Here is a 22,510-nt window from a genome sequence, read left to right on the forward strand (position 1 = left end):
AAACCGGGCAGGCAAAAATAAACCCGTTTCCACCGCTAGTTGGCGGTATTTTTGAAAAGCGCCTGCGATGGCAGCAGATTAATGTATCTAGTTCCATTCCAGGATGATTTTATGAAACTAGCTTATTGAAAATTTAGTTAGCTTTGCAGGTGCAGAAATCGGCGCGCTGCCGCTCAACAAGTGTTCTTCTCGCCGAAACGAGCTTTCTGCCTTAAAAAGCTCGATTTTAACCGGCCCGGCAAACTAAGCGATTAAAAATATGTTTAGTCGCACGCCAAACACGCAAATGGAATAAGCCTTGGCAAGAGAAAACATTTGAAATTACTGTCCAGAATAGAACGCGAAACAAACAATTTAAAACTGCCATAAATAAATAGATACATCCCTACATTCGTTTTGTGTGGTCACTTAGTTATTGTTCTTAAGAGTTTCGGTGCAATCCGGTGCTCATCGAGGTGCCCATCGTTTATTTTTGTGGCTGCCATATGGCGCCCAAGGAGTCACAAGCCGCCAATGTCAATAGTGAAGAAAAGGAAAATCTGAAACGCACATGCCAAAAGTTTTGCGCCAAAACTAAAATTCCAGGTAACCGGTAAGTCGGAGTCGTTGTCCTTTTGGGAATTTGTGGATGGGAGCCGGAGCAGGAACATTGAAGGTGCCCGACATTATTTGTGGTAGCAACACACGCTACTGCACTGGAAAAAACGGAGGGGTACTTACATTTGGATGTAAAATGTTGGCGATGGTCAAAGCCTATTAGCCACTTTTCATATGCAGACGATGATTAGTGCACTTTTAAACTGGAAACCTTTTATCACTTCAATACTATCAAGTCAACTGATTGGTTTGGCCTGGGAATATAATAAACTGATAGTAAACATGTGCATAGTAATTGAAGCATTTACGATAGATGCCCACCGCTCATAAAGATTATCTATATGTAAACATGTTTTACTACGGGAACACTGTTTATTTATAGTGGCAATTTAATTAGTTGATAAATTCAAAAGCACACCACTTATCTTGCCGTGTATTCACGCCACCTGTTGGGCGCCCATTTCTTTTTTTGGAGCTTAAAGCGCGTGTTTGGAAACTTTCAATCTATTTTTGTGAGCTAGAATAGCAATCAGCTAACGAAAATCGACCAAATGATGGCTTTGTTGCCTTTGTTGCTGGACAAGGGTGGCTTGGTAACGTTAAAGGACGGGGGAATCCCCGCACTGCCCACCGAATTCCAGGCGAGATTCCACCGAGCTGGTCATATATGATCGCTGGGAAATTTGGGGGACTGGGGATAAGTACAACCCATCAATCAGCGAAATCGAAATCGAAAATTGGGTAACGCAATTTCGACGATTACCTGTCGCAAAAGTATTAACACATAGATGGGCGCAAATGTGGGTGTTTTTGTTTGGTTTTGAATGGGTGGTGTCGGGGGTGTGTGGGGGGTGTGTGTGGGGTGTGTGGGGCTGGGGTTTTGGGCAGGGGGAGTGCTCTATAATCGCCCAACTTATCGGACGGGTTGGTAATTAATATTTCTGTCCGCAGCCCATTGACAACGACACGATGATCACGCACTGATAATGCCAACGTCAATGACCAATGATTTGCCAGCTTGTCTGGTTTTCCGGCTTCCCTGGGTCATGTGTGTTCTCTTTGGGGTCTGTGGCTCCTGCCAGTGGTTCCTCTAAGGGTTGTGGGACTAGCTGCTCCGGCCATTCATCGATGGCTTACCACAGCGTCATGCTGGCTGGGGCAGACAGCCGGGCAAAATCCGCAAAAACCGCAAAAATACCGCGATAAGAACGCATCGTGTGTGGAACGTGCCAAATGGACGTCCATTGGCGGCACCTGCAGTACCGCCATAGTAATGAGTAAACAGTCCAGTCCCGTCTGCACCGCGAAAGGGTGGCCACCTAGTCGATGGGTAGCCTTTCGTACAGGGAAATACATTCAATTCAATATTCAAATATTAATAAATATCCCATTAAAAATACTTTGGAACCTTAACAAGTTTAAGGATATTCCAAAGATTCTGAGCTCTTTAAATGGCATTGGCCCAACTTAGCTATCTGCCCCAAAATATCTTGAGAAAGTCGAGAAACTTTAATGCTTGACCATACATAATTCGGGCAGAGAACTGGGAGCGAGCATCTGGCCCCATATTATTTAATTCGTTTTGGGGCTCTGTAACCAAGTTGGCATTAATTTAATATACACCTCTGGGGTGTCACTTCCATTGGCAATACTTGGTTGAATTTGTTGTTAGTGCTGCCGGCGACAGCGTCGACAGCGACGTCGGCAGCGACGCCGGCAGCGACTGCTTAAAAGCTAAGGACACGCGTTGAGAACGCTCAGTTGGCATCGAAAAGTCGCCTCGCGCGTTTGGCGGCAAAAAAAAAGAAGAAACAAACAAACGAAAAAGTAGAAGAATTATATTACTAAAAAAAAGCGGAGAGTGAGTGGAAGAGAGAGAGCGCCACACTAGCGCCCGCCCACTCGCACCCGCACTCGCAGGCGAATCGCAAATTCAAAACAACAAACAAACAATCAAATCAAAGGCAGTGAAAGTCGTAAAAGACATAAATAATCATAAAAAATAGTGCAAATAAAATAAGCAACAACAACAATAACAATAAAACACTAAGTCAGCAGCAGAACAACAAAAAGTAATGCACTAAAATATTATACAAAAATTAAACAAAAAACCGGAAAGTGCACAGAAAGAAATAAGATCATAGAATCTTTGTGTTTTTTTTGGAACTGATATCGCAGAGGTATTCCATTATGGTATTCCAACACATCAGGGAGAAACTCGGGGATTTAGTTCTTGGTGGACTTGACATGTTTTTGATAACAGTGCTGAAATATTGATCAGGATTGAGATACAGTATATATTTTTTTTCTGTGCAGTAATTGTTTGCCAAGTTATCGCATATCACAAGATGTATTTTAATAGACCACATATTTATGTGATACTGAAACGATGATCAGATAAACCTACTCTTATACTCGTATGCTAGCCAGAATTACCAAAATTTTTTTTGCCTGTGCTATTATGAATTTAAAAGTTTTTGTTTAGCTTGTGAACCAGCTGCGCGTAGGCAATACGATGCGAATTTAACGACGGTCGCATTAATTTATTTTAGTTTGTGTCGCTCCGTTCGAGTTTCTTCTCCGCTTCCACCAGCACCACCACCACCATCCTCATCCTCTTGCGGAAAAATAATAATTATGAAAATACAAAACGACTGTATCGAATTTCACGTGGCTTCATCGGCAGAAGTGCCCAATTTTGAAAACGATCGCGAGCTGCGAAGAATATTGTGAATTTCAAATATTTAAGTATTCAAGAGCGTCACGAGATTGGTAGCTTTAGATTTCCCATTTGGGCATTCGATCTGTTATCTGGCATCTGCCACCGAATCTGCCATCGGATCTTTGATAAAATCAAATTAAATGAAATCGGCTTGGAGACAGTATATAGACGAGATATAGCCCGCTGCCTTCGTCGGCGTCGCTGCCCATTCGGAGCTGGGTTAACTAGTTTCGAGTTTTGCAAAATTTGACGCGCATTTATCCGAGCTTCCACTCACAGTGGATATCGGTTATACTCGCATTTGCCGAATATTTCAATTTGTGAATAAAAGATACAACATCTCATATCATATACTACTGTATTTACTTTCATCTTCAAACAAGTAGGCTGTGCGTTCCCAACCACTTCTTGTTAGTACATTCATTCTCAACCACTTCTTGTTAGTACACTCATCGGGGTTTACGTAAAAACCATTTAGCGTTTATTTGACAGGTTTACTAGTCTCGTAAACTAAAACTAATTCCAACCGCTTACTCATTCAATGCTAAGCACGAGTTAGCACGCTTATAGCTAACTGCTGAGAATGCAGCTCGTTTCAAAGTTGCCCAACTATGAATTGGCCAAAAGGTGACTCTAAATGTAATTCACGAAGTTATGACTTAGGAAAGAATGGAATAGATTCACTTTTTTTCAACGGCCCTTTTAGCCAGTGATTACTTTAGTCGGCGGCACAACAAACTGTGTGGCTTTGCATCCCCTGCTGAGTTGCCGGCTGCGATTGCGCGAAAAACATGTTGGCCCTGATCGCATGTCACAACAACAACTACTAAAAGCAACACAAACAATCAAAACTTGGCCATATCACAAAAAACATAAGCCAAGAACAACAACAATGCGAAGAAGATGATATCAGAAGATCATTACTAGTCGAAACTTCAGAAGCCGGTACTTGTAACTTCTGCGGTTCTTTCCCCAACGATCCGCCCAACTTTTTGAAGCCACCCAGGAGCACAGTGAAGACTCGATGCGCCGAAATTTGGCCACGCTTCGATTGTCGGAAGATTTGGTTGAATCCGGTGTTCGGCGGTCTGGTCTTAAATTCACCCAGACATCTGATAAAATTACGCAAAGGCCGCCTACAGTGAAGCAAGCATGCGCGAAACTCGTTGATAAGAAATTATCATTATACTCTACTTTAAGTAATATAGAAATCTGAAATCATATTCCTAAATATGGTCTCCCTTTCTATCTAAATGATTTAAATGAACAGATATAGAACAACAAAAATAAAATATAGAAATATGGCTTAGTTAAATTGTAAACTATAGTATAGATGTTCTTTTAAGCAAATGGCTCACCTTGACGATGATGATTTTTTTCCAGTGCCATCGAGGCTGATGTTGCCAGCGTCGCCGGCGTTGTCGCTCTAACTGCGAACTGCTGATCTGCTGAACCGCCGAACCGCTGTACCGCTGTACTGCTGTACCGCTTCACCTGTCCGCCGATCGCGTCAGCGGTCCGGTCCACAAATCAGGCGTCCCATTGAGAAGATGTCGCAGCAACATGAGGCAACAGCGGCCGGCGCCGAGAAGCCGCTGAATAACGGCTACCTGCAGGCGAATGCGCCGCTGGAGGAGCTGAGTGCCACGGTGGTGTCGCCACTCCTGGGGCAGCAACATCAGACGCAGCAGCAGCAGCAACAGCAGCAGCAACAAAACAAGCTGCCCACTGTCGTTTTCCTGGCGCCCGACGGCAGTGGGGGCGTAGGAATCCAGCGAGGGAATCCAGCGCAGGTCAATCCCGGTGGGGTGGTGGGCACCGGGAGCCACAGCGACTGGCTGCTCAAGGAGTCGCAGCAGCGGCGTCGCCTCTTCGTCCTGGCCATCGCCTTCACTGTTCTGGGAGCGGCCATTGGTGCACTGGCCATCTATTTTGCCAGCGTCCATCAGCGGTGCCACCTGTACCGCCTGGAGCCAGGTAAGGGTTAAGGCCATCAAATCTGAAAATTATGAAATAAATATAAATCAAAATAAGGTTACTATAAGTATGCTTAAAGTTTAGCAAGCTCTAGAGTAAAACGTAGTTCTGTTTTTTGTATTTACTTATCAGTTTGAATTCCGTTTGTCTCACAATTTATTACTATGCTATCCGAAAGCTATCTACTAGTGTCGGAAAATGAAATGGCTATTATCCTGCAGCAAACGTGTTAAGTGTTGGGAACACCTCACCTGTTGGTAGTAGTAACTGGAAGAGCGGCAACTAGGTCAGCAGTCAATCAACAGGCGAGTCCTGTGCTCCTGATTCCTTTCGGTGGATGCCGCTACCCCTTGCTGCTACCCTGTTGGCCAGCAAGCGGGCATGTTAACTGAATTTAGCGCCTGGCCGCTGCTGACTCACAACAAATGGAGCCAAAACTCAATTTCCTCTTGGCCCAGGGAATGGAGCGCAACAGGCTGAAGGATGCCATTGCCTCCTGGGCAACTGCCTCACTGGCACACTTGCACACTGGTACACTGTGGGTCCATCGGGGTGTTGTAATCTCCGTTCTGTCCTGTCCTCTTGTAATGCGCCTTGTTTAAAATTCAATTACAGAATATGTCAAACAAGCAGCGGAAGCAGCAACAACAATGACAACACTCGCTTCCTTCAGTCAGCCTTTTTGTGGTGGGCCAGTTGCTCTCGCCACCACAGTGGTGCAAACATGCACAAACTGAACTGAGCAAATATAGATTATTGAGCTAGAATTCAGTGTTTGCTGCGATAACTACGCTATAATATCTGACCAGAAATATTAAGCATACAAACATAAATATTATTAATGCCACACTAGAATGGCTTGAATTTTCCAAAGAGCCAGGGACACTGTGTTCCCTGTTCGTTCTTATCTTGTGTTATCGGTGGGTGGTTGTTGTTGGGCGGTCTCGACTCGACGCCCTTCTGCATTTGTTCGCTGGCACATAGAATAATGCGATTCCAAGCAACTGAAATATTCAGGAGCTGCTCCATGGAAGGATGTCTGTCCGGGCATAATTTACATGTTCATGTGCTCCCTCGATTACAGAAAACAGAACCAAAAAAAAAATAGAGAAAAAAACCGAGAAAAATAACCAAATACATGAGCAGCCGAAAAAGAAAAACAAGTAAGATATATGTACATACAAACGAAAAGCAATCAATCGGCATTGGATAGGGATGTCTATGAATTTTTTAACGGCCGTTCCCATCGATCGTGTCTTCCTCCATCGAATCCTTATGCTAATTGAATATGCCACACGCACACCACTGCACAGGCCATTATCCTGTTTATATTTGTACCATGATAAAACGTGTTTTCAACATTTTGCGCCAAATTCATTTAACGTGGCAGCGGCAGCGGCACCATCAAAGCCTATTTCCCCTTTTTTTTAAAACCATTTAAAAATATCTCATTGGCGGCATCTCCGTAAATACCCAGCATCATCATCATCAACATTTTCCATCGGCAACAGCGACTTGTGGTAGGCCTTTGGCCTTGACTATGATTTTTCTCTCGTTTTCCCACTTTCCCACTTGGCTTTTCCATTTCCACGACCTCCCTTTCGACCCATCGATTTTCTCCTTTCGAGCTTAAAGTAAGCTCATGCAAAGTTTGCTGGAATGGTTTATATGTAGAAACTAAAGATCAGCGAGTTATTTCGCTTATTAATACTCATAGCTCATTTTACGTTGGCTTTAAGGGTCTTGTAATAACCATTAATCATAAACATTCCACATAGATTTCGCTCTCAATATTGAGGCATTAAAAATGAATAAGCCAGGATATAATATTTTATCGAAATATTTATATCTAAATCGATTGCTTTCCATCTCCGTTCCCTGGCCGATTTCACTGCTAGTCAATGTTATAATGGAATTCCCCTCGCTGAAACATAATTGCTGCAACTTCTGGACATTCAACCCGAGTAACTTGCCACTGGCCACATGCCACATGGAACCTTCCCCTGGTCCACTTAAACCTATTAGCGCCGGGGGAAATGTTATTAGCTGGGTGGACGATTGGGCGTTTGGACGGTTGGACGCTTGGCTGAATCGCTTTAATTAATAACTAAAGCTGCCATTTCCAACGCGCCTCCACCTTTCCAGTTTCCCCCACCGCCGGGAAACATCCCACTTTTATTGACAGCCTCGACAAGGACGACATGCAACATGTGTCCTTTCCAGGCGGCAATCGATGGCCAGTGGACGGGGGTTCGAGGGAATTCAGCCACCGAGCTTGGCTTTTCGTTATTTTAATTTAATAAAGCCAACTGGGAAGAAAGAAGGGGGCAGGTGGGATGGATCCCAATGTAGATGAGGAGCAGAAGCAGGAGCAGGAGCAGGAGCAGGAGGAGCTCCTTGCGCGTCGTTTAATGAGAAATTAAAATTCAATTTAGTTGAGTGGCCCGCGAATCGCTGGTTGTCTTGATAAGTTCTTTTTCGACGTATTCCCGCTGTACATTCGCTTCTAAAAGCAAATTTTTCATAAGCCGTGCTGCTGTACTACGTGTGCTGTACTGAAAATCCGTCAACTTTCATTGCAGACAACGATGACAGACCGAATGGCAGGTGGAACCAGGATTCGGCATACGCCCACGAGGGGCAGGATAACATTTGCATGAGCCAGGAGTGCGTGAGAACAGGTAAGCTCAGATCCACTTCAAAATCGGTGTCGTATTGGGGATTTTCTAAAAAGCTAGTTAAGAACCCCTGCTTTCAAAGTGAAACAAATGCATGTGCCGACGGGAATTCGAATTGCACTTGCAATCAAACTGCATTTCAAATAGCTTTAATAATCCAATACCTATAATGACTACAGTAAAACTCACTCATGTCGAAACCAGATATCTTTGTAAGCCTTCATTATGAGTACAGTAATCCATCTATAAGAAACTCGACTATACAACAGCCAATCAAATGGAGTGAACGATGGGAGAAGGCGTAGGTTAAGGGCCTTTAACGACCATCCAATATGTGCGGTTTTTATTTGAGTTGTAAATTATTCACCGGCTATTAAGATAGCTAAGTGCCCGTTTGAAGGGCTGTGCGTTACGGTCTACGGGATATGCTCTATGGAATATGGTATATGGTACTATATATTCCGCTCATTTTGCCCACCGATGGGGACCAGAACATCTGCTCACCCACATGTATACCCACATTCATCCATTCCAAATGCACTTATGTCAAGCAATGCGGGCAACCAAACACCTCAAAGTCACTTGCCGAGGAAATTGCCACAGTGATTGACATGCCTGGCATGCCGCTAGATACACGGACACAGAAATGCATAGTCAAGTAGATAGATAGATAGATAGATAGAAAGATAGATGGATAGTTAGATAGATAGATAGATAGTTCGACGGATGGATAGATGGAAGGGTATATAGATACACCTGTCCTGGTAGATGGAACTTACTGAAATATACATGGCCACAATTACCGGGCGATGCCATCGAATCGAGTGCTCCACTTAGCATACTTTTCGGGGCTTCACCCTAATTGGTAACCCAAATCAGATTCTTAATTGAACTAAGCGGCGTGGTTCGTATTCTCTGGATAAAAACACCTTCCAGGAATTGAATAAGGACAATTGACAGTTGGTAATCATTAAAGCAAGTGAATCAGGGAAATTGCTAAGTGGCTGACAAACATCCTGGGTAACTTCGAGTTCCCAGAATGCAATTTTCGCTGGCGAGCAGGTATCCTATTGGTATCCTTTAGAGCTACTGCATAAATCAAGGACGTTTCCAGAAGTGAGAAAAATCTTGAAGGTGGGGGCACACTAATGAGTTTCGCACTTAGTTTTCCGAGATAATGAAATTCATTTTAATGACGTTGATTTATGGATTGGCAGCGCAACCCGTGAACAATGCAGGTCTATCTCGGAAAATTGCTGCTTCTTGGCAGTTTAGTTACGCATTCAATTCGTAACTTTTGTGTGACCGAAAAGTTGCATTGGCATTGGGGAAAAACGTGGGATTTTGCGGAGGTGGAACTACTTATCGCTTATCGTAAAAGTTGCGATGATGATTTGTGGTCCAAGTTTATGGCCGGTGCGATCAAAAGAAGGCATAAATTATGGCCTCAACGGGGTGAAGCACTAATTGTACACCAGCTGAGGGGTTTCCCACCGCATTGGCTTTGATTTACGGCACCGAATACTCTACCAGCCTAACGCACAACAAACTAAACTATCCAAATCTAGCGGCCTCCCTGCTCTCGGCCATGGACCTCAACTCCGATCCCTGCGATGACTTTTTCCAGTACGCGTGCGGCACGTGGAACAAGATGCATCCCATTCCCGAGGACCGCAGCTCCATCAGCACATTTGAGGTACTTGTAATTCGCAATTGGACTATATGCCTCGATAAGACTTTGTGGCTAAGTGTGCTTCCTAATTCCCTGCAGGTCCTGTCCGATCAGCAGCAGGTTATCCTGCGCGCAGTTCTGGAGGAGCCCGTAGATGAACGCGACAACAAGGCCACCATAAAGGCGAAAACCTTCTTCAAGAGCTGCATGGATATTCGTAAGTTGAACTCTTCATGTTTAGCTATTTTATAATTAATTTTAAATTTGCTATCACAAGCTAACGCTTTTTCATTCTCTCAATCGCAAACCAGTTTATAATATATCTAACATTGTGAAATAGGGTTTTGCTTAGCTCACCTGTCTTAAGACCTTACTTCCCGTTCTCAGCTCAAATCCGCAAAATCGGAACGGGACGACTCAAGCAGGTGCTGCAATCCCTGGGCGGCTGGCCGGTCATCGAGCGGGACTGGAGTCCGCCGGCGGATCTCTCCGTGGAGCGGCTGATGGGCCAGCTGCGGCTGAACTACAGCGAGCCGGTGATGATCGAGCTGTATGTGGGCGCCGACGACAAGAACAGCTCGGTGAACATCCTGCAGATGGACCAACTGCAGTATGCGCTGCCCTCGAGGGATTACTACCTGAAGGAGAGCAGTGCCAACGACCGGAGGGCCTACCACCGGTACATGACGCAGGTGGCGCTGCTCCTGGGTGCGGATCCGGCCACCGCCGCTGCCGAACTGGAGAAGGTGGTGCTCTTTGAGACGCAGCTGGTGAATGTTTCTCTGCCGGAGGCGGATCGCCATGACACGAGCCTGGTCTATCGCAAGATGCTGCTGCCGGAGCTGCAGGAACTGGTGCCCGAAGTGCAGTGGCAGGAGTATCTGCAGGCTGCCCTGGGTCCACAGATTCCATTGCAGGAGAACGAGCCGCTGGTCACCTATGGCCTGCACTATCTAACCGAAATGGGCAAGATACTGGCGCACACCGATCGCCGGGTGGTGCACAACTACATGCTGTGGCGCCTGGTCATGTCCTTGATGTCGCACATGATCGATGAGTATCAGCGGGAGCGGGTGGAGTTCCGCAAGATCCTGATGGGCATCCAGTCGGAGAGGACACGTTGGTCGCAGTGCGTCGAGTGGACGAACAAGAAATTGGGCGTCGCCGTGGGCGCTCTCTTCATTCGGGACAACTTCAACCAGGAGAGCAAGGAGGTGGCCCTCGAGATGATCCACACCATACGAGCGGCCTTCAACGAACTGCTGGCCGAGAACGATTGGATGGACGACGAGACGCGGGCGGTGGCCAAAGAGAAGGCCGACTCCATGAACGAGCGTATCGGCTATCCGGAGCTGCTGACCAATGCCACCGAGCTGGAGCAGGAGTACGTGAATGTGGGTATATACTCGTGTATATAGATAAACAGTTTCGTGAAATCTGTAGTCCCTAATTTCCTCAGCTAACCATTGTCCCCGACAACTTCATCAACAATGTACTTAGCATTCTGCAATGGGAGTCGGAGAAGATGCTGCGGCTTCTTCGCCAGCCGGTGGACAAGGAAAAATGGACCACCGAACCGGCGGTGGTCAATGCCTTCTACAATCCGAATAAAAACGATATAGGTGGGTCAATGGAAGTCATCCACCAATGCCAATTCATTCTACTGCTTTGCATTCCGTACGTACCTTAGTATTTCCTGCTGGCATCCTGCAGCCGCTGTTCTACAGCCAGCACTTTCCCAAGTCCCTGAATTACGGCGGCATCGGAGTGGTCATTGGCCACGAGATTACCCACGGATTCGACGACAAGGGACGGCAGTTCGACAAGGAGGGCAACATGATGCAGTGGTGGAACAATGCCACCATCGAGGCCTTTCGCGAACGGACGCAGTGCGTCATCGATCAGTACTCGCGCTACAAGATCAATGAGGTGGACATGTTCATGGACGGCCGGATGACGCAGGGCGAGAATATCGCCGACAACGGCGGTCTTAAGCAGGCTTTCCGGGTAAGTCCATATAGTTATATATATCCACGTATCCTAAACCCATTGAGTTCTGCGCTTTTTCAGGCCTACAAGAAATGGGAGACCTTGCATGGGCGGGAGCAGCAGCTGCCCGGCTTAAACATGACCCACGATCAGTTGTTCTTTCTCAACTATGCCCAAATCTGGTGCGGATCCATGCGGCCGGAAGATGCGCTGACCAAGATCCGCTCAGCGGTCCACTCGCCAGGATTCGTACGTGTCCTGGGGCCACTTTCGAATTCGCGCGACTTTGCCAGCGCCTACAAATGCCCACTGGGCAGCACCATGAATCCGGCGGAAAAGTGCAGCGTGTGGTAGTAGTCCGCCGTGGCCGTCGATGTATTTTTTTTTATATATTTATATCGCATACTATATAGTATATACATATCGATATACACCATACGAGTACTGTAGATCACCTGCGGCAACAGCAAACCAACAGCAACAGCAATGAAAACCAATTACCAGGGCGATGAGATTGAGGATCAGCTGCTGATCTGTGCTGCTCCAATTTTTTGTGTAGTCTCCCCAGATTTGTTTTTTGTCTTGTTTTCTGTTCGTTATGGCGCTGCAATGCATATGTACTTTATACCTGGCTATATAGAATTATAAAGTGTTTGTAGCTGTACACGAGTACACGAGTGCGCTATCCGTGAGTAGCCCACAAAAAGCACCGAATCCGCACTTTCACACACACCTCCTTACCGGCATTATATTCGTGAATAAAGAACCAGTACGGAAACCCATAATTTCTCTTCTTTTTTTTTTAGGAGAAGTTCGTTGGGAGCCGCCTTAAATCTTCTTAAATCACTTCCAAGTAACACGGGGCGTATACGTTCTTTTCAAATTCTCTTTAATTTATAATGCTCGTTTTCTTAGGTTTTTTTTTTGGTTTTGTTTCGCTGCTTTACATAGTATGTGTTCTCAGTATATATGTACGTATCTCTAGTGGAACCAATCGAACCATTCAAATTATACGCAAAGATCACGCAACGAAATGATTACAACTTGGCTTTTGGCTATTTGTCTAACAGAGAGAGTTTCGGTATCTGGCCTTGCAGCAGGGGATAGTGCTTAGTTATGCTTACTTATGGCCTTCTTAAACAATTTCACATTTAATTGGCTTATTTTAGTTTGCAAAGAATCAATGGTTTTTTTTTTGGGGCGGGGTTTCTCTTGTACCTGCATGGAGCTAAAAGCAAATTTGCTTAGCTTGCATTTCGTTGGCCGTTATGGCAATAATTTTTAAATTTAACTCACTTTTTCTAATTTTGCTGTTCGCTTTGGTTTTCCGGTTATTTTCGGTTTTACTGTATTCTCTCGTTTTGGTTTTTTTTTTGGTTTAATTAACTTATGTTTTGTAGCAATTTACCTAATTATTAATCAACAAGAAGAAACGCTCTTTATAGTTGCTTTACGCTTCGCACAAAAAAAAAACAGACACACACAACTAAAACCAAAAACGTATATAGTTTCATTTGGTTTACTTCAAAGCGGCTACGTTTAAAAAATTACAAAAAAAAATTTCAAAACTACTAGCGCATTAACCTATAAACTTCATGCTTTTAATTTTATTTGTATTTTTACGTTCATTTTTTGGGTTTTTGGATTTTTGTATTTTCGGTTTTCATTTCTTTCTTTCTTTCTTTCTTTATTAGCTTAAGTAGTTATTTTGGTTGTTCGTTATTATTCTTTCTTCCTGCCTCGTAAATAGTTTGCAGAGTTGCATTTTCAGCTACGCGAGGCACTGCTTGCCATCACCGTTACATTTCGCATTGCTTGCTTGGTGTCTGTGTTGGTGTGAGTGTGATTGTGAGCAGGGTGTATTCATTGTGTGCGTGTGTGTGCGAGAGAGGAAGTGGGAGCGTAGAAAGAGATAGAGACAGTATCTGATACATTTTCAATATATATTTATATATATATATATATTCGTAGAGAAAGGCACAGATGAAATTATCGTTTAATTAAATTTGTTGCTTCTTCTTTTCCTCGCTTTCGCCCGAATCGTTTAATCGTTTGCTAAGTTTGATTTTAAAGTTTATCTAAACTGGAGAGCCCCTTACTATTTTTTTTTTTACAGTGTGTACAAAGAGTGTAAAATTGTTTTCATTCTTAGATCATTGGTTTTCCTTGAAAAAAATTAGCTTAGACCATGTTGAAAAATTGACAGTGTTAAGTTAGTGTTCTTCTCAGTTCCTCGCTCCTTTGCCTTCTGGTTCTAATTATGCCTTCTGAAGAAAATATCTTGATACTCTATTGTAATTCGTTGATAGTTCCATATATACACTATATATAGTCATTAAACATTAATCGTTAAATTTCTACTACGTTTCTCTTGGTTTTCCCCATCTTTCTTTCTTTCATTCTTTATAAATGCTACTTTTTAAAGTTCCACTTGTAGTTGCTCCTGCTGCCATCTTTCACCACCCTCATTGCTGGATAGCTTGGGGGATTATATTATTTATTATATAAAATAAACATCTTGAATACCCTTACTGCGTTGGCACTGTATTTCGGATGTCTGCTTGTTTTTCCTCGGGGGGCGGGATCTAGAAGTTCTGGAAGCCTCTCGGGGGCGGGGGGATAGAGTGTCAGACATGGGTAGGGTATTTAAATTTAGCGAAGATTGTCGACCAGATCGTACGAGCTATTGGTTAGGGGTGTGTGTGTGTGTGTGTGTTGGTGTGTGTTTAAGTACCTAAGTAAATTCGTTTGCACAAGGTTCTTATGTGTTTCCCTCTAATGGTTTTCCCCTTTTCCGTATCCGTTTTCCGCCCTGGAACAACGCAGCTTTACTCGTTTGTGGGCTAGGTACGATCTTAAGAGCTACAGTTCTCTATTGCTTATCAATGGGTTCGTTCAGATGGCTTTTTCTTCGGATTCGGTATCATTCCGCTAGTCAGTTGCTTGTTCCTTGGCTTAGCTACGTAAAATACACTCGATTACATATGCTTACATACAGGCATTCTATATACAGATCGCTTGTTTTTGTGTTTTTGTGTTTTTGGTTTTTGGTATTGGTTTTGGTTTTGATTTTGGTTTTGTTTTTGTTTTTGGTTTTGGTGTCTGCACGGCCTCTCATATAAACGTTTAAACTTTAAGAGCTAATCACAGAGTTGATGATTCTTTGTTCACAAATTTCCATCATTTTGGTTTCGAATGCAGTATCCCCTATAAGTAACTGTAAATGTAATATAACTGTATATATGTAAATCGCATATAACACTTGTATATAATCCATCATCGTATTCGACAGCTACATTTAAACGGAAAACACTCTAATCAACTTGAAACTTAGCTATTCATCTTCATCGATCTACATCGATTTTCAACGATCTCTGGCGATCTATTAGATTTGAGTTCTTCATATATAAGTTTTGCTTGTTAAAGTTATGAAAACCGTAGGATTGCACTAAAAACAGTTGACAATTTTGCTTACTAGCTGTAATTTACTTAACTTTGCTTTCAATTCTAATTTACTTGTTTTCTGGCTTTCTGGTTTTCCTCTTGATTTATGGCTAAGAGTATGCCATTCGCCATCCTCTATAGTATATTAGCTATCGAATAATCATTATTTCTGCTTTCCAACCACACTCGTTGATCTCTATGCCTAGAGCCTAATGCTATAGTTATAGCTTTTTAGAAAATTCCCTAAAGTATTCTTTAATGGCGGCCAGGTTTTTGAATTATGGAGAATACATATATGTATATGTATATATATGCATGTGTGTATATATATAGAGGTTAAAAGTAAGCTCCTTCGCTTGTGGGTGGACCAACTTAGAGATTTCGAAATCCAGGGATATCTTAACTGTTATCCTAGCTATTATCCTTGTTAGTCAGCACTACAGTAATCATTATTGTTGTAAGCCTGGCCCTATTTAGAGATAACTACTTGTAACGATCTACAGAGTGTTTGTGTGTGTGTGTGTTGCATTTAGTCCATGGAGGATTGGGGGGACTTGACCAGGAGCAGCTCCTTGTAGTCGCTGTCCCTGTCTTCCGCCTCGTTGTCCTGATCCTGCTCGGGCTCCCTCTGCTCCCGCTGATCCATGCGCCTCCGTTCGCTGATGATGCGCAGGATGTCCGAGGAGTCGGACTTGCTGACCCCCAGTGCGATGGAGTCTGGCAGGATCTGCTTGGAGCTGCCGCTCTGATCTGGCAGATCCAGCGAACTCGAGGCAATGACTGCCACCGATCCTGGTCCTGATCGGCCTCCAGCAGCTGCTGTTGGCAGCAGCAGCGAGTTCTCATCCATGTCGGCATCCTCGTCCAGCGCCTGTTGTTTGAACAGTTGCTTGGTGCTGCCACTGCGACTGCGCGGCGGCAAGGATCTGGGAACGGAGAGGAGCAAGTTGCTCCGCATGCATCCTTGGTCCACGGACTGTGACCAACCAAAGGGTCTTCGTGGTGGAGGATGTGCCATCGGCATCGGCACCGGCATTGTCATTGGCATTGTTATTGGCATTGGCATTTGCATTGGCATTGGCATGGGCAATTGCAGGGGCGTGGGCGTCGACGTGGGCGTCACAATGGGCAAGGACAGGGGTGGGGGCAGTGGCGTCGTTACGGAGGGCACCAGCGCACTGACCACCGACAGGGACACATCCCCATCCGTCTGCGAATGGCCAACATCCGCGCTGCGCACACTCCGTAAATCGTAGGAAACTCCTCCTCCTCCTCCTACTCCACCAACTCCACTAGCGCCGCCACTACCACCACCCCCTACTCCTCCCCCATCGGACTCGAGGCTCTCGAAGATCGTGCCCCTGCGGCAGTCGAGGGCATCTCCGCCCCATGGGAGCGAGTCGCAGCTGGTGCGCTTGGCCTCCAGATTCCGTCGACGGATGGCCTGCTCGTCCAGTGAGCGCTCCTTGGACAGCACGCCGCGCTTACGGATTGGATTAATCTGCTGTATGAAACGAAAATATAATCAAATAAGCAAGCATTTTTAGAAAACGAACTCATCTTATTACCCAGTAGGATTGGCGTCGTGGCCCAGATTTGCTTCCTCCTCCGCCGCCGAAGGGTTCGCCCAATCGGGCACCGAGTGCCTGAGGCGTCAGGGTGCCGCCCATCTCGGCCAGACTCAGGCCGCCGAACATGGACTGTGGTGGCTGCTGGAAATACTGGACGGTCTGCCTACGTGGTCCAGCTCCCGATCCAAGCGGTACCGCTCCCGTTGCCGCACCCCCGCTTCCCGTTCCTGTCCCCATCGCCACCTGGTTGAGATTGGTGGCCGCCGAGCTGGTTAGGCTGGCGTTGGGATTGTTGGGATTGTTGGCGCCCGAAACCGTTGGAAACTTCTTGTCCAGCGAGGGAGTGCTGTAGATGAAGTTCTTTGGAAGCGATTTGACCTTGGCGAGGGGGCGCGGGGGAGCGGCCGCCTTTGATTGCGCCTCCGCCAGCTGCTGGCACAGCTTTTGCTCCTGGGCGAACTCCTGCTCGCGCACCAGCTCGCGCTCGAGCTCCACCTCCATGTCGAGCTCGTCCTCCATTTGCTTGTGGCTCTCCTCGAGGTGTTTCATCAGTACAGCCACGACGACGTTCACTAAAACGAATTGCGCCATTAGCACGAATATCACAAAGAATATGGGAGCAATAACTGAGCTGACGCAGCAATTGCGGACACAATCGGCCGCGTCATCGCAATTATCCCTCAGCGTATCCTTCATGATGCCGTTCCAATTGTCGCCAGTCGCTACGCGAAACAATGTGAGGAAAGCCATGCCAAAGTTGGCGAAGTGCGCGTGCTCGCCCAATCCCTGGCAGGGAATCTCGTCGGAGCACTCGAGTCGCCCGAACAGCTCCACGCCCAATGCCGCGAATATGAAGAAGAGCAGGAAGAACAGCAGTCCCAGGTTGCCCACCTGGGGCAGGGCCTGCATTACGGTGTCCAGCAGCGCCCTAATCCCATTGGCCATCTTTAGCAGTTTGAGCACTCTGGCTATCCGCAGTACCCGCATCACACGTATGATTGTCGGATTGATGGGTATGATCTGGTGCGTGTTTGTCTCCAGCTCCTCCAGCACAATGCCCACAATCGAGAGCAGGACAATGCCCACGTCCAGCTGGTTCCAGCGATCCTTGAGATACAGCTTCCAGCCCAGTGCGACCAGCTTCATGTTCGCCTCCAGTATGAAGACCGCGGTGAAGAAGTAGTTAAAGATCTTCAGTGCGTACTTGAGACCAGATGGCATCTTGTAGTACTCCATGGCCATGGTGACCACATTTAGACCGATGACGGCGGCAATGGCCAGGTCAAAGTACTTGGACGTCACCACATTGTGCACGAACATCCGGGTGGGTGAGTAGTTTGTGTAGTACGGTGGCTCGTGCATCCGGCGTCGTTTCTTCTCCATCTGCAGTGCCCTCTTCGCCGCCCGCCGGATCTTCTCCTCCTTCTCCTGCTCCTCGCGACACCGATGAAAGTTCTCCACCACCACGCCGACGAACATGTTCAGCACAAAGAAGCCCACCAGCAGAATGAAGGCAATGAAGTACAGGAGACGCCACTCGTTGTAGTTGACAATGGGCTGCTGGTCAACGCCCACCGCATCCAGGCCGGTGTACATGATGTTCACCCAGCCGTCGCGGGAACTCAGTACGAATAGGGACATCAGGGCCTTGCCCAGATCATCGAAATTGTATTTGCGATTGGTCCACACGTTGCCGGGTATACGGCGGCATTCGTCCGCATTGCGTACGCCCTTGATGTTCTCGCCCTCGCAGTAGTAGAAGGTGCCCTTGAAGAGCTGAACGCCCAGGATGCCGAAGATGATGAAGAAGGTGCAGCAGATGAGCACGATGTTGCCGATGGGACGCAGGGACGATAAGAGCGTTTGCACGACTAGTTTCAGACCCGGGGCTCGGTTGATCACCCGCAGCGGCCGCAAGGATCGGAGTAGTCGAAACACCTGCAAGGGCATTTTTTTTTTGTTTGCCGGTGGCGAGAAGAGAACAGAGCAGAACGGAAAGGGGCGAGAAGAGAAGAGTGGTTGTGGTTGGTGCATCGGCTACACTGCTTTATCGGCGGCGCCTCTTCCGAGGCACTGCTTGCTGCGCCGGCTTCAGCCAACGGACGCCAGGCGGCGCCACACATGTAGTAAAAGCATGTAAGACCATGTAGAGTATACACATTTACTTTGGATGAAGCCAACACATAAAGGAAATAGCAACAAAGCACACCAGTGTGTAATTGCCATTGTTAAAAAATTACAAACAAAATATAATATATTAAAAAATAATATAAAAAGCAAACTAATAAATAGTGCACTTTTTTAAATTGCCAAATCAAATTGTATTGTAATTGCACAAGTTGTACAAACTAAAACCAAAACCACTGGTGTGCTGTAACTAATTGGATTATTTTGGAAAATGTCACACAAATTGAAGCAGTTAATGCCCGAAAATTAATATGATTAATAATATATGTAAATGCCAACACTGCTTGAGCAACAAAACAAGGCAATGGAAATGGGTTATACGTGATAATACAACGAGATGGGGCGTTTGCATTTATAGCTATATGAAGATGTTGTTCGGTTTTGATTGGAGTGGAATGGGATAAGCTCAAATGGTGGCTTTATAGGAATAGGGGTATGACACTACCAACTGACACTACGGCTGACCACATGATTCAACTGATTGAATAGGTAACTCGCAGAGAACTGAAAGCGGAGTAAAAGATTTCAAGATTTATTGACGTTTTTTGATTATTTTAATGATAAACCCTTAGGGGTCTTCTCATCTCCAGTGTCATAACCCTATCATCACGTGGAGGTTGTCGATAGGAAAGGGGAAACAATCAAGTATGTACAATACGAAACTCAATGAAGGCGAGTCAACAGATTACTTGAATTTAAGTTTTCTTTGGTTATTTTGGGGGGTGTATACTATTAAGAGTTATATTTTGGGAAGTGGGGTCTACACACACATAATAAATGGTGAAAACAAATTCGATCTTATTTTTGCTGATTAACGCATATAGCAGCGGAAATTTACCTGAAGTTTTCATAGAGATATACAGTATATATATAAGTATATTATATACACCATTTTTTTTTTTTAGATTGAGATAGACACGAGATGTGTGTAAGTAGAAGATGAACTCAAAATTGAAAAGATTTAAGATAATGTTTCATTAAAGAATTTTGCATCATGTGTGTGTGTGTTTAGGTTTGTAGATGTGTGTGTGTGTGCGTGTAAGAGTGTGTGGGTGTGCGCAAGAGAAAGAAGAGCACATAAAAAGACAGAGATAGCCAATCAGCAGAGAAACAGAGACAGAGCTATGTGTTCGAGGCGATATAGCGAGCGACTTTGATTGGGGATTTCGAGCATTAGCATTAGCATTAGCATTAGCTTTAGCATTAAGTTTAGCTATAATTTGCGATTAGCGATTTAGCGGTAGCTTTTCTGATCCGAGTGCGCAGCCCAGCAGCCAAGTAAATGGGCGTGGTCGGTTCTGGGCGTGGTTCTTGGTAATAGCTGTTCTGGTTGATCTTGGTCTGCTTGTTGTTAATCGCTTGATTATTGATTATTGGCTTGTTTTTCTGGTTGTCAGGTTTTCTGGTATTCTGGTAATCTGGTTTTCTCGTTTTCTGGTTTTCTGGTCGACTGAGGACTGCTGGCTACTGCTGCTGCTTTCGGATAGCAAAGTGTCCAAGGGCCGCGAGCCCGTACTTACCCTTAAAATCCCAAATATCCTCGGACTCGATTCGCTAATCAGGGACATTAACAAATCAATTATGGAAATGGTAACCAAAGATCCGTCCATGATATTCCAGCCGGACGTAAAGTAGGCGTCGTGGCCGTAAAACATTCCCGTAGCCACCACCTGTTGGTAATTATTATAATCAGAATTATGAGTATATATGTACATACTGTATCATATTGTATATACTGACCTTGATAAACATTTCGACGGTGAAGACGACGGTGAACACGTAATTGGCTGTTGCCAGGAACAATCTTTCGGTGCTGCTTGGAGGGATGTTTGGTCTTTCCATGGCCAGGGTGATGCAGTTGAGCGCGATGAACAGCAGGACCACGTTGTCGAACCACTTTTGGTTGACAAACCACGTACAGATTTGCCGGAACCTGCAAAACGGAACGGAGGGCGTCGAAATGCAAATACGTGAAGTCGCAGGCAAAGTTGAAACTGAATTTTCCGCTCGGTGGTGGAAAAAAGTACGGAAAACAGATAGTTAAGTCGGAGAATGAAAGTGGATTTGAAATTTTCGCTTCCCCCATTTCAAGAAGTTGCCAATTGAATTGATTGATTGTTTGATGATCAGTACGCAAAACGGAACCCAACAATATTTAATAAACAAACAAATTCGTTAACCATATCGATGAACATAGGTACTCACCTGTTGCTCTCGGGGAATATGTAGAGCGAGTAGTCCTCGCGCTCGGTGGTAAAGTGCTTGGGCGTCAGCTGCTCGATGAGCATCTTGAGTTTGGAGTAGCGCTCGCCGCCTCCTGGCACCATGGAATGTGGCTGCATCGCCAGCTGCTGCTGATCCTTGGACAAGCGGTGCTGCTGCAGCTGCTGCAACTGCTGCAGATGCTGCTGCTGGGTGGTCGAGGAGAAGGAGTCCTGCCGTTGCTGGAGCAGCTGTTGCTGATGGAGCTGCTGCAGCTGCTGCAGCTCCTTTTCCTCGAGCCGCTTCTTCAGATTGTAGTGGCTAATGGAGTTCTTGCGCTTGTCCCGCGCCTCCATGTACTGTTGCAGCATGTTGTCCGGCTCGTTCAGATTGCCGTACGACTTGTTCCACTTGTCCAGGTCCATCTTCGAGTTCGTGTACGACAGCGACTTGCGGTTGGCCTCCAAGTTGTGCAGATTCAGGTGCGATGTCTTGCTGAACGCAAGTTCGATGGAGCTCATCCTTCGCTGTCCGGAACCTGGGCGCAGTTTGGGCGGTTGATTAAGATTCTGGTAGACCTGCGAGTTGAAAATGCATGCCGATGCCCGACGACTGCCCACCAGTCCGCTGACGCTGCCGCTGCCTATGCTCAGTGTATTGGATAGCCTTCGTATGGAGTTTTGTGGACTCAGGCGATTGGTCTCCTTGGTGCCCGAGGAGGAACCACTGACCACAGCAGTGCTGCTTCGCAGCAAACAACTATTGTCGCCGCCATTGTTCAGCTGATGCTGCTGCTCTTCCTCTTCGTCCTGGGTCCTTCGAGCCGGATTATCTGTGTCGGTGGCTCCAAGGGCCAAGGCGGAGGCACGTCGCCTTTTGGAGCTACCGCGCCGTAAGCGCTGCTTGAAACTCCCCTGCTGAGGCGGTGGAGCCAAAGGCAGCCGCTCGCTGGACGAACTGCCGCTAGTCGAGGCTCCGGTGTTGGCATTCCTGCCCATTCCCGTTGTGGGTATCTCACCACCTGGACTGGAGCCCACGCTCACATCGTTGAGACTGTGACTGTGACTCTGGCTCTGGCTCTGTGCGTCTGCTGTGGACGAGATGGTGGGCACATAAATGGGCGTTGCCGCCGCTGTTGAGCTGGAGCTCTTCGAAATGTCATCGATGATCACGCTGTGCATGCTGGCCGAACTGCCGGCGGTGCTGGGGACACCGCCTCCCATGCCCATGCCCACACCCACACCCAGCTGGCTGGCATTGAGGATGTTCAGGGGCTTGTGGGAGAGCACCGGCGAGGGCGGGATGAGATCGATGGAGGGTATGCCCTCGTCCAGACTCCGCTGTCCGCCGGTGAAGATGTTCGGCGGTCGCAAATGCGACGGAGAGGGCGGACTGGGTGGCTGTGAATGGTAGTAATGTGTGTTAAATGTAGAGGAAATCAAGTTGGAGATGCGCTAAGAAGTTGTTTCGC

General features: G+C 46.1%; 2 protein-coding genes across 19 annotated transcripts in view; one reads left to right on the forward strand and one right to left on the reverse strand.

The window, feature by feature from the left end:
- Positions 1–107: 107 nt before the first annotated feature.
- On the forward strand, positions 108–12,420 carry LOC6523997 (neprilysin-1). 4 transcript variants are annotated; one of them, XM_039371939.2, is made up of 9 exons: positions 108–592; positions 4,703–5,296; positions 7,879–7,977; positions 9,543–9,670; positions 9,746–9,863; positions 10,034–11,040; positions 11,106–11,268; positions 11,337–11,653; positions 11,717–12,420. In XM_039371939.2, the coding sequence occupies exons 2-9, from the start codon at positions 4,870–4,872 to the stop codon at positions 11,987–11,989; spliced, it is 2,532 nt and encodes an 843-aa protein (XP_039227873.1). In that variant the 5' UTR covers positions 108–592; positions 4,703–4,869; the 3' UTR covers positions 11,990–12,420. The 4 variants fall into 4 exon arrangements, with proteins under 4 accessions (XP_039227873.1, XP_015045417.1, XP_039227866.1 ...); XM_015189931.3 differs by having other exon boundaries at positions 108–585; XM_039371932.1 differs by lacking the exon at positions 108–592 and adding an exon at positions 2,348–2,777.
- Positions 12,421–12,503: 83 nt separating this feature from the next.
- Positions 12,504–22,510, reverse strand: part of LOC6523998 (voltage-dependent T-type calcium channel subunit alpha-1G) — an 81,724-nt gene continuing 71,717 nt past the window's right edge. For 14 of the 15 annotated variants that reach the window (XM_039371872.2, XM_043206891.1, XM_043206893.1 and 11 more), the window contains 5 exons: positions 21,043–22,439; positions 20,578–20,770; positions 20,358–20,507; positions 16,648–18,588; positions 12,504–16,583 (listed from right to left, as the gene is read on the reverse strand). In XM_039371872.2, coding sequence (XP_039227806.1) covers positions 15,609–16,583; positions 16,648–18,588; positions 20,358–20,507; positions 20,578–20,770; positions 21,043–22,439 — 4,656 coding nt within the window. In that variant the 3' untranslated portion in view covers positions 12,504–15,608. The remainder of the gene's footprint in view (positions 16,584–16,647; positions 18,589–20,357; positions 20,508–20,577; positions 20,771–21,042; positions 22,440–22,510) is intronic. The other variant, XM_039371874.2, reaches the window with a different exon arrangement.

This window comes from Drosophila yakuba, chromosome X, assembly GCF_016746365.2.
Source record: "Drosophila yakuba strain Tai18E2 chromosome X, Prin_Dyak_Tai18E2_2.1, whole genome shotgun sequence".
Taxonomy (NCBI): domain Eukaryota; kingdom Metazoa; phylum Arthropoda; class Insecta; order Diptera; family Drosophilidae; genus Drosophila; species Drosophila yakuba.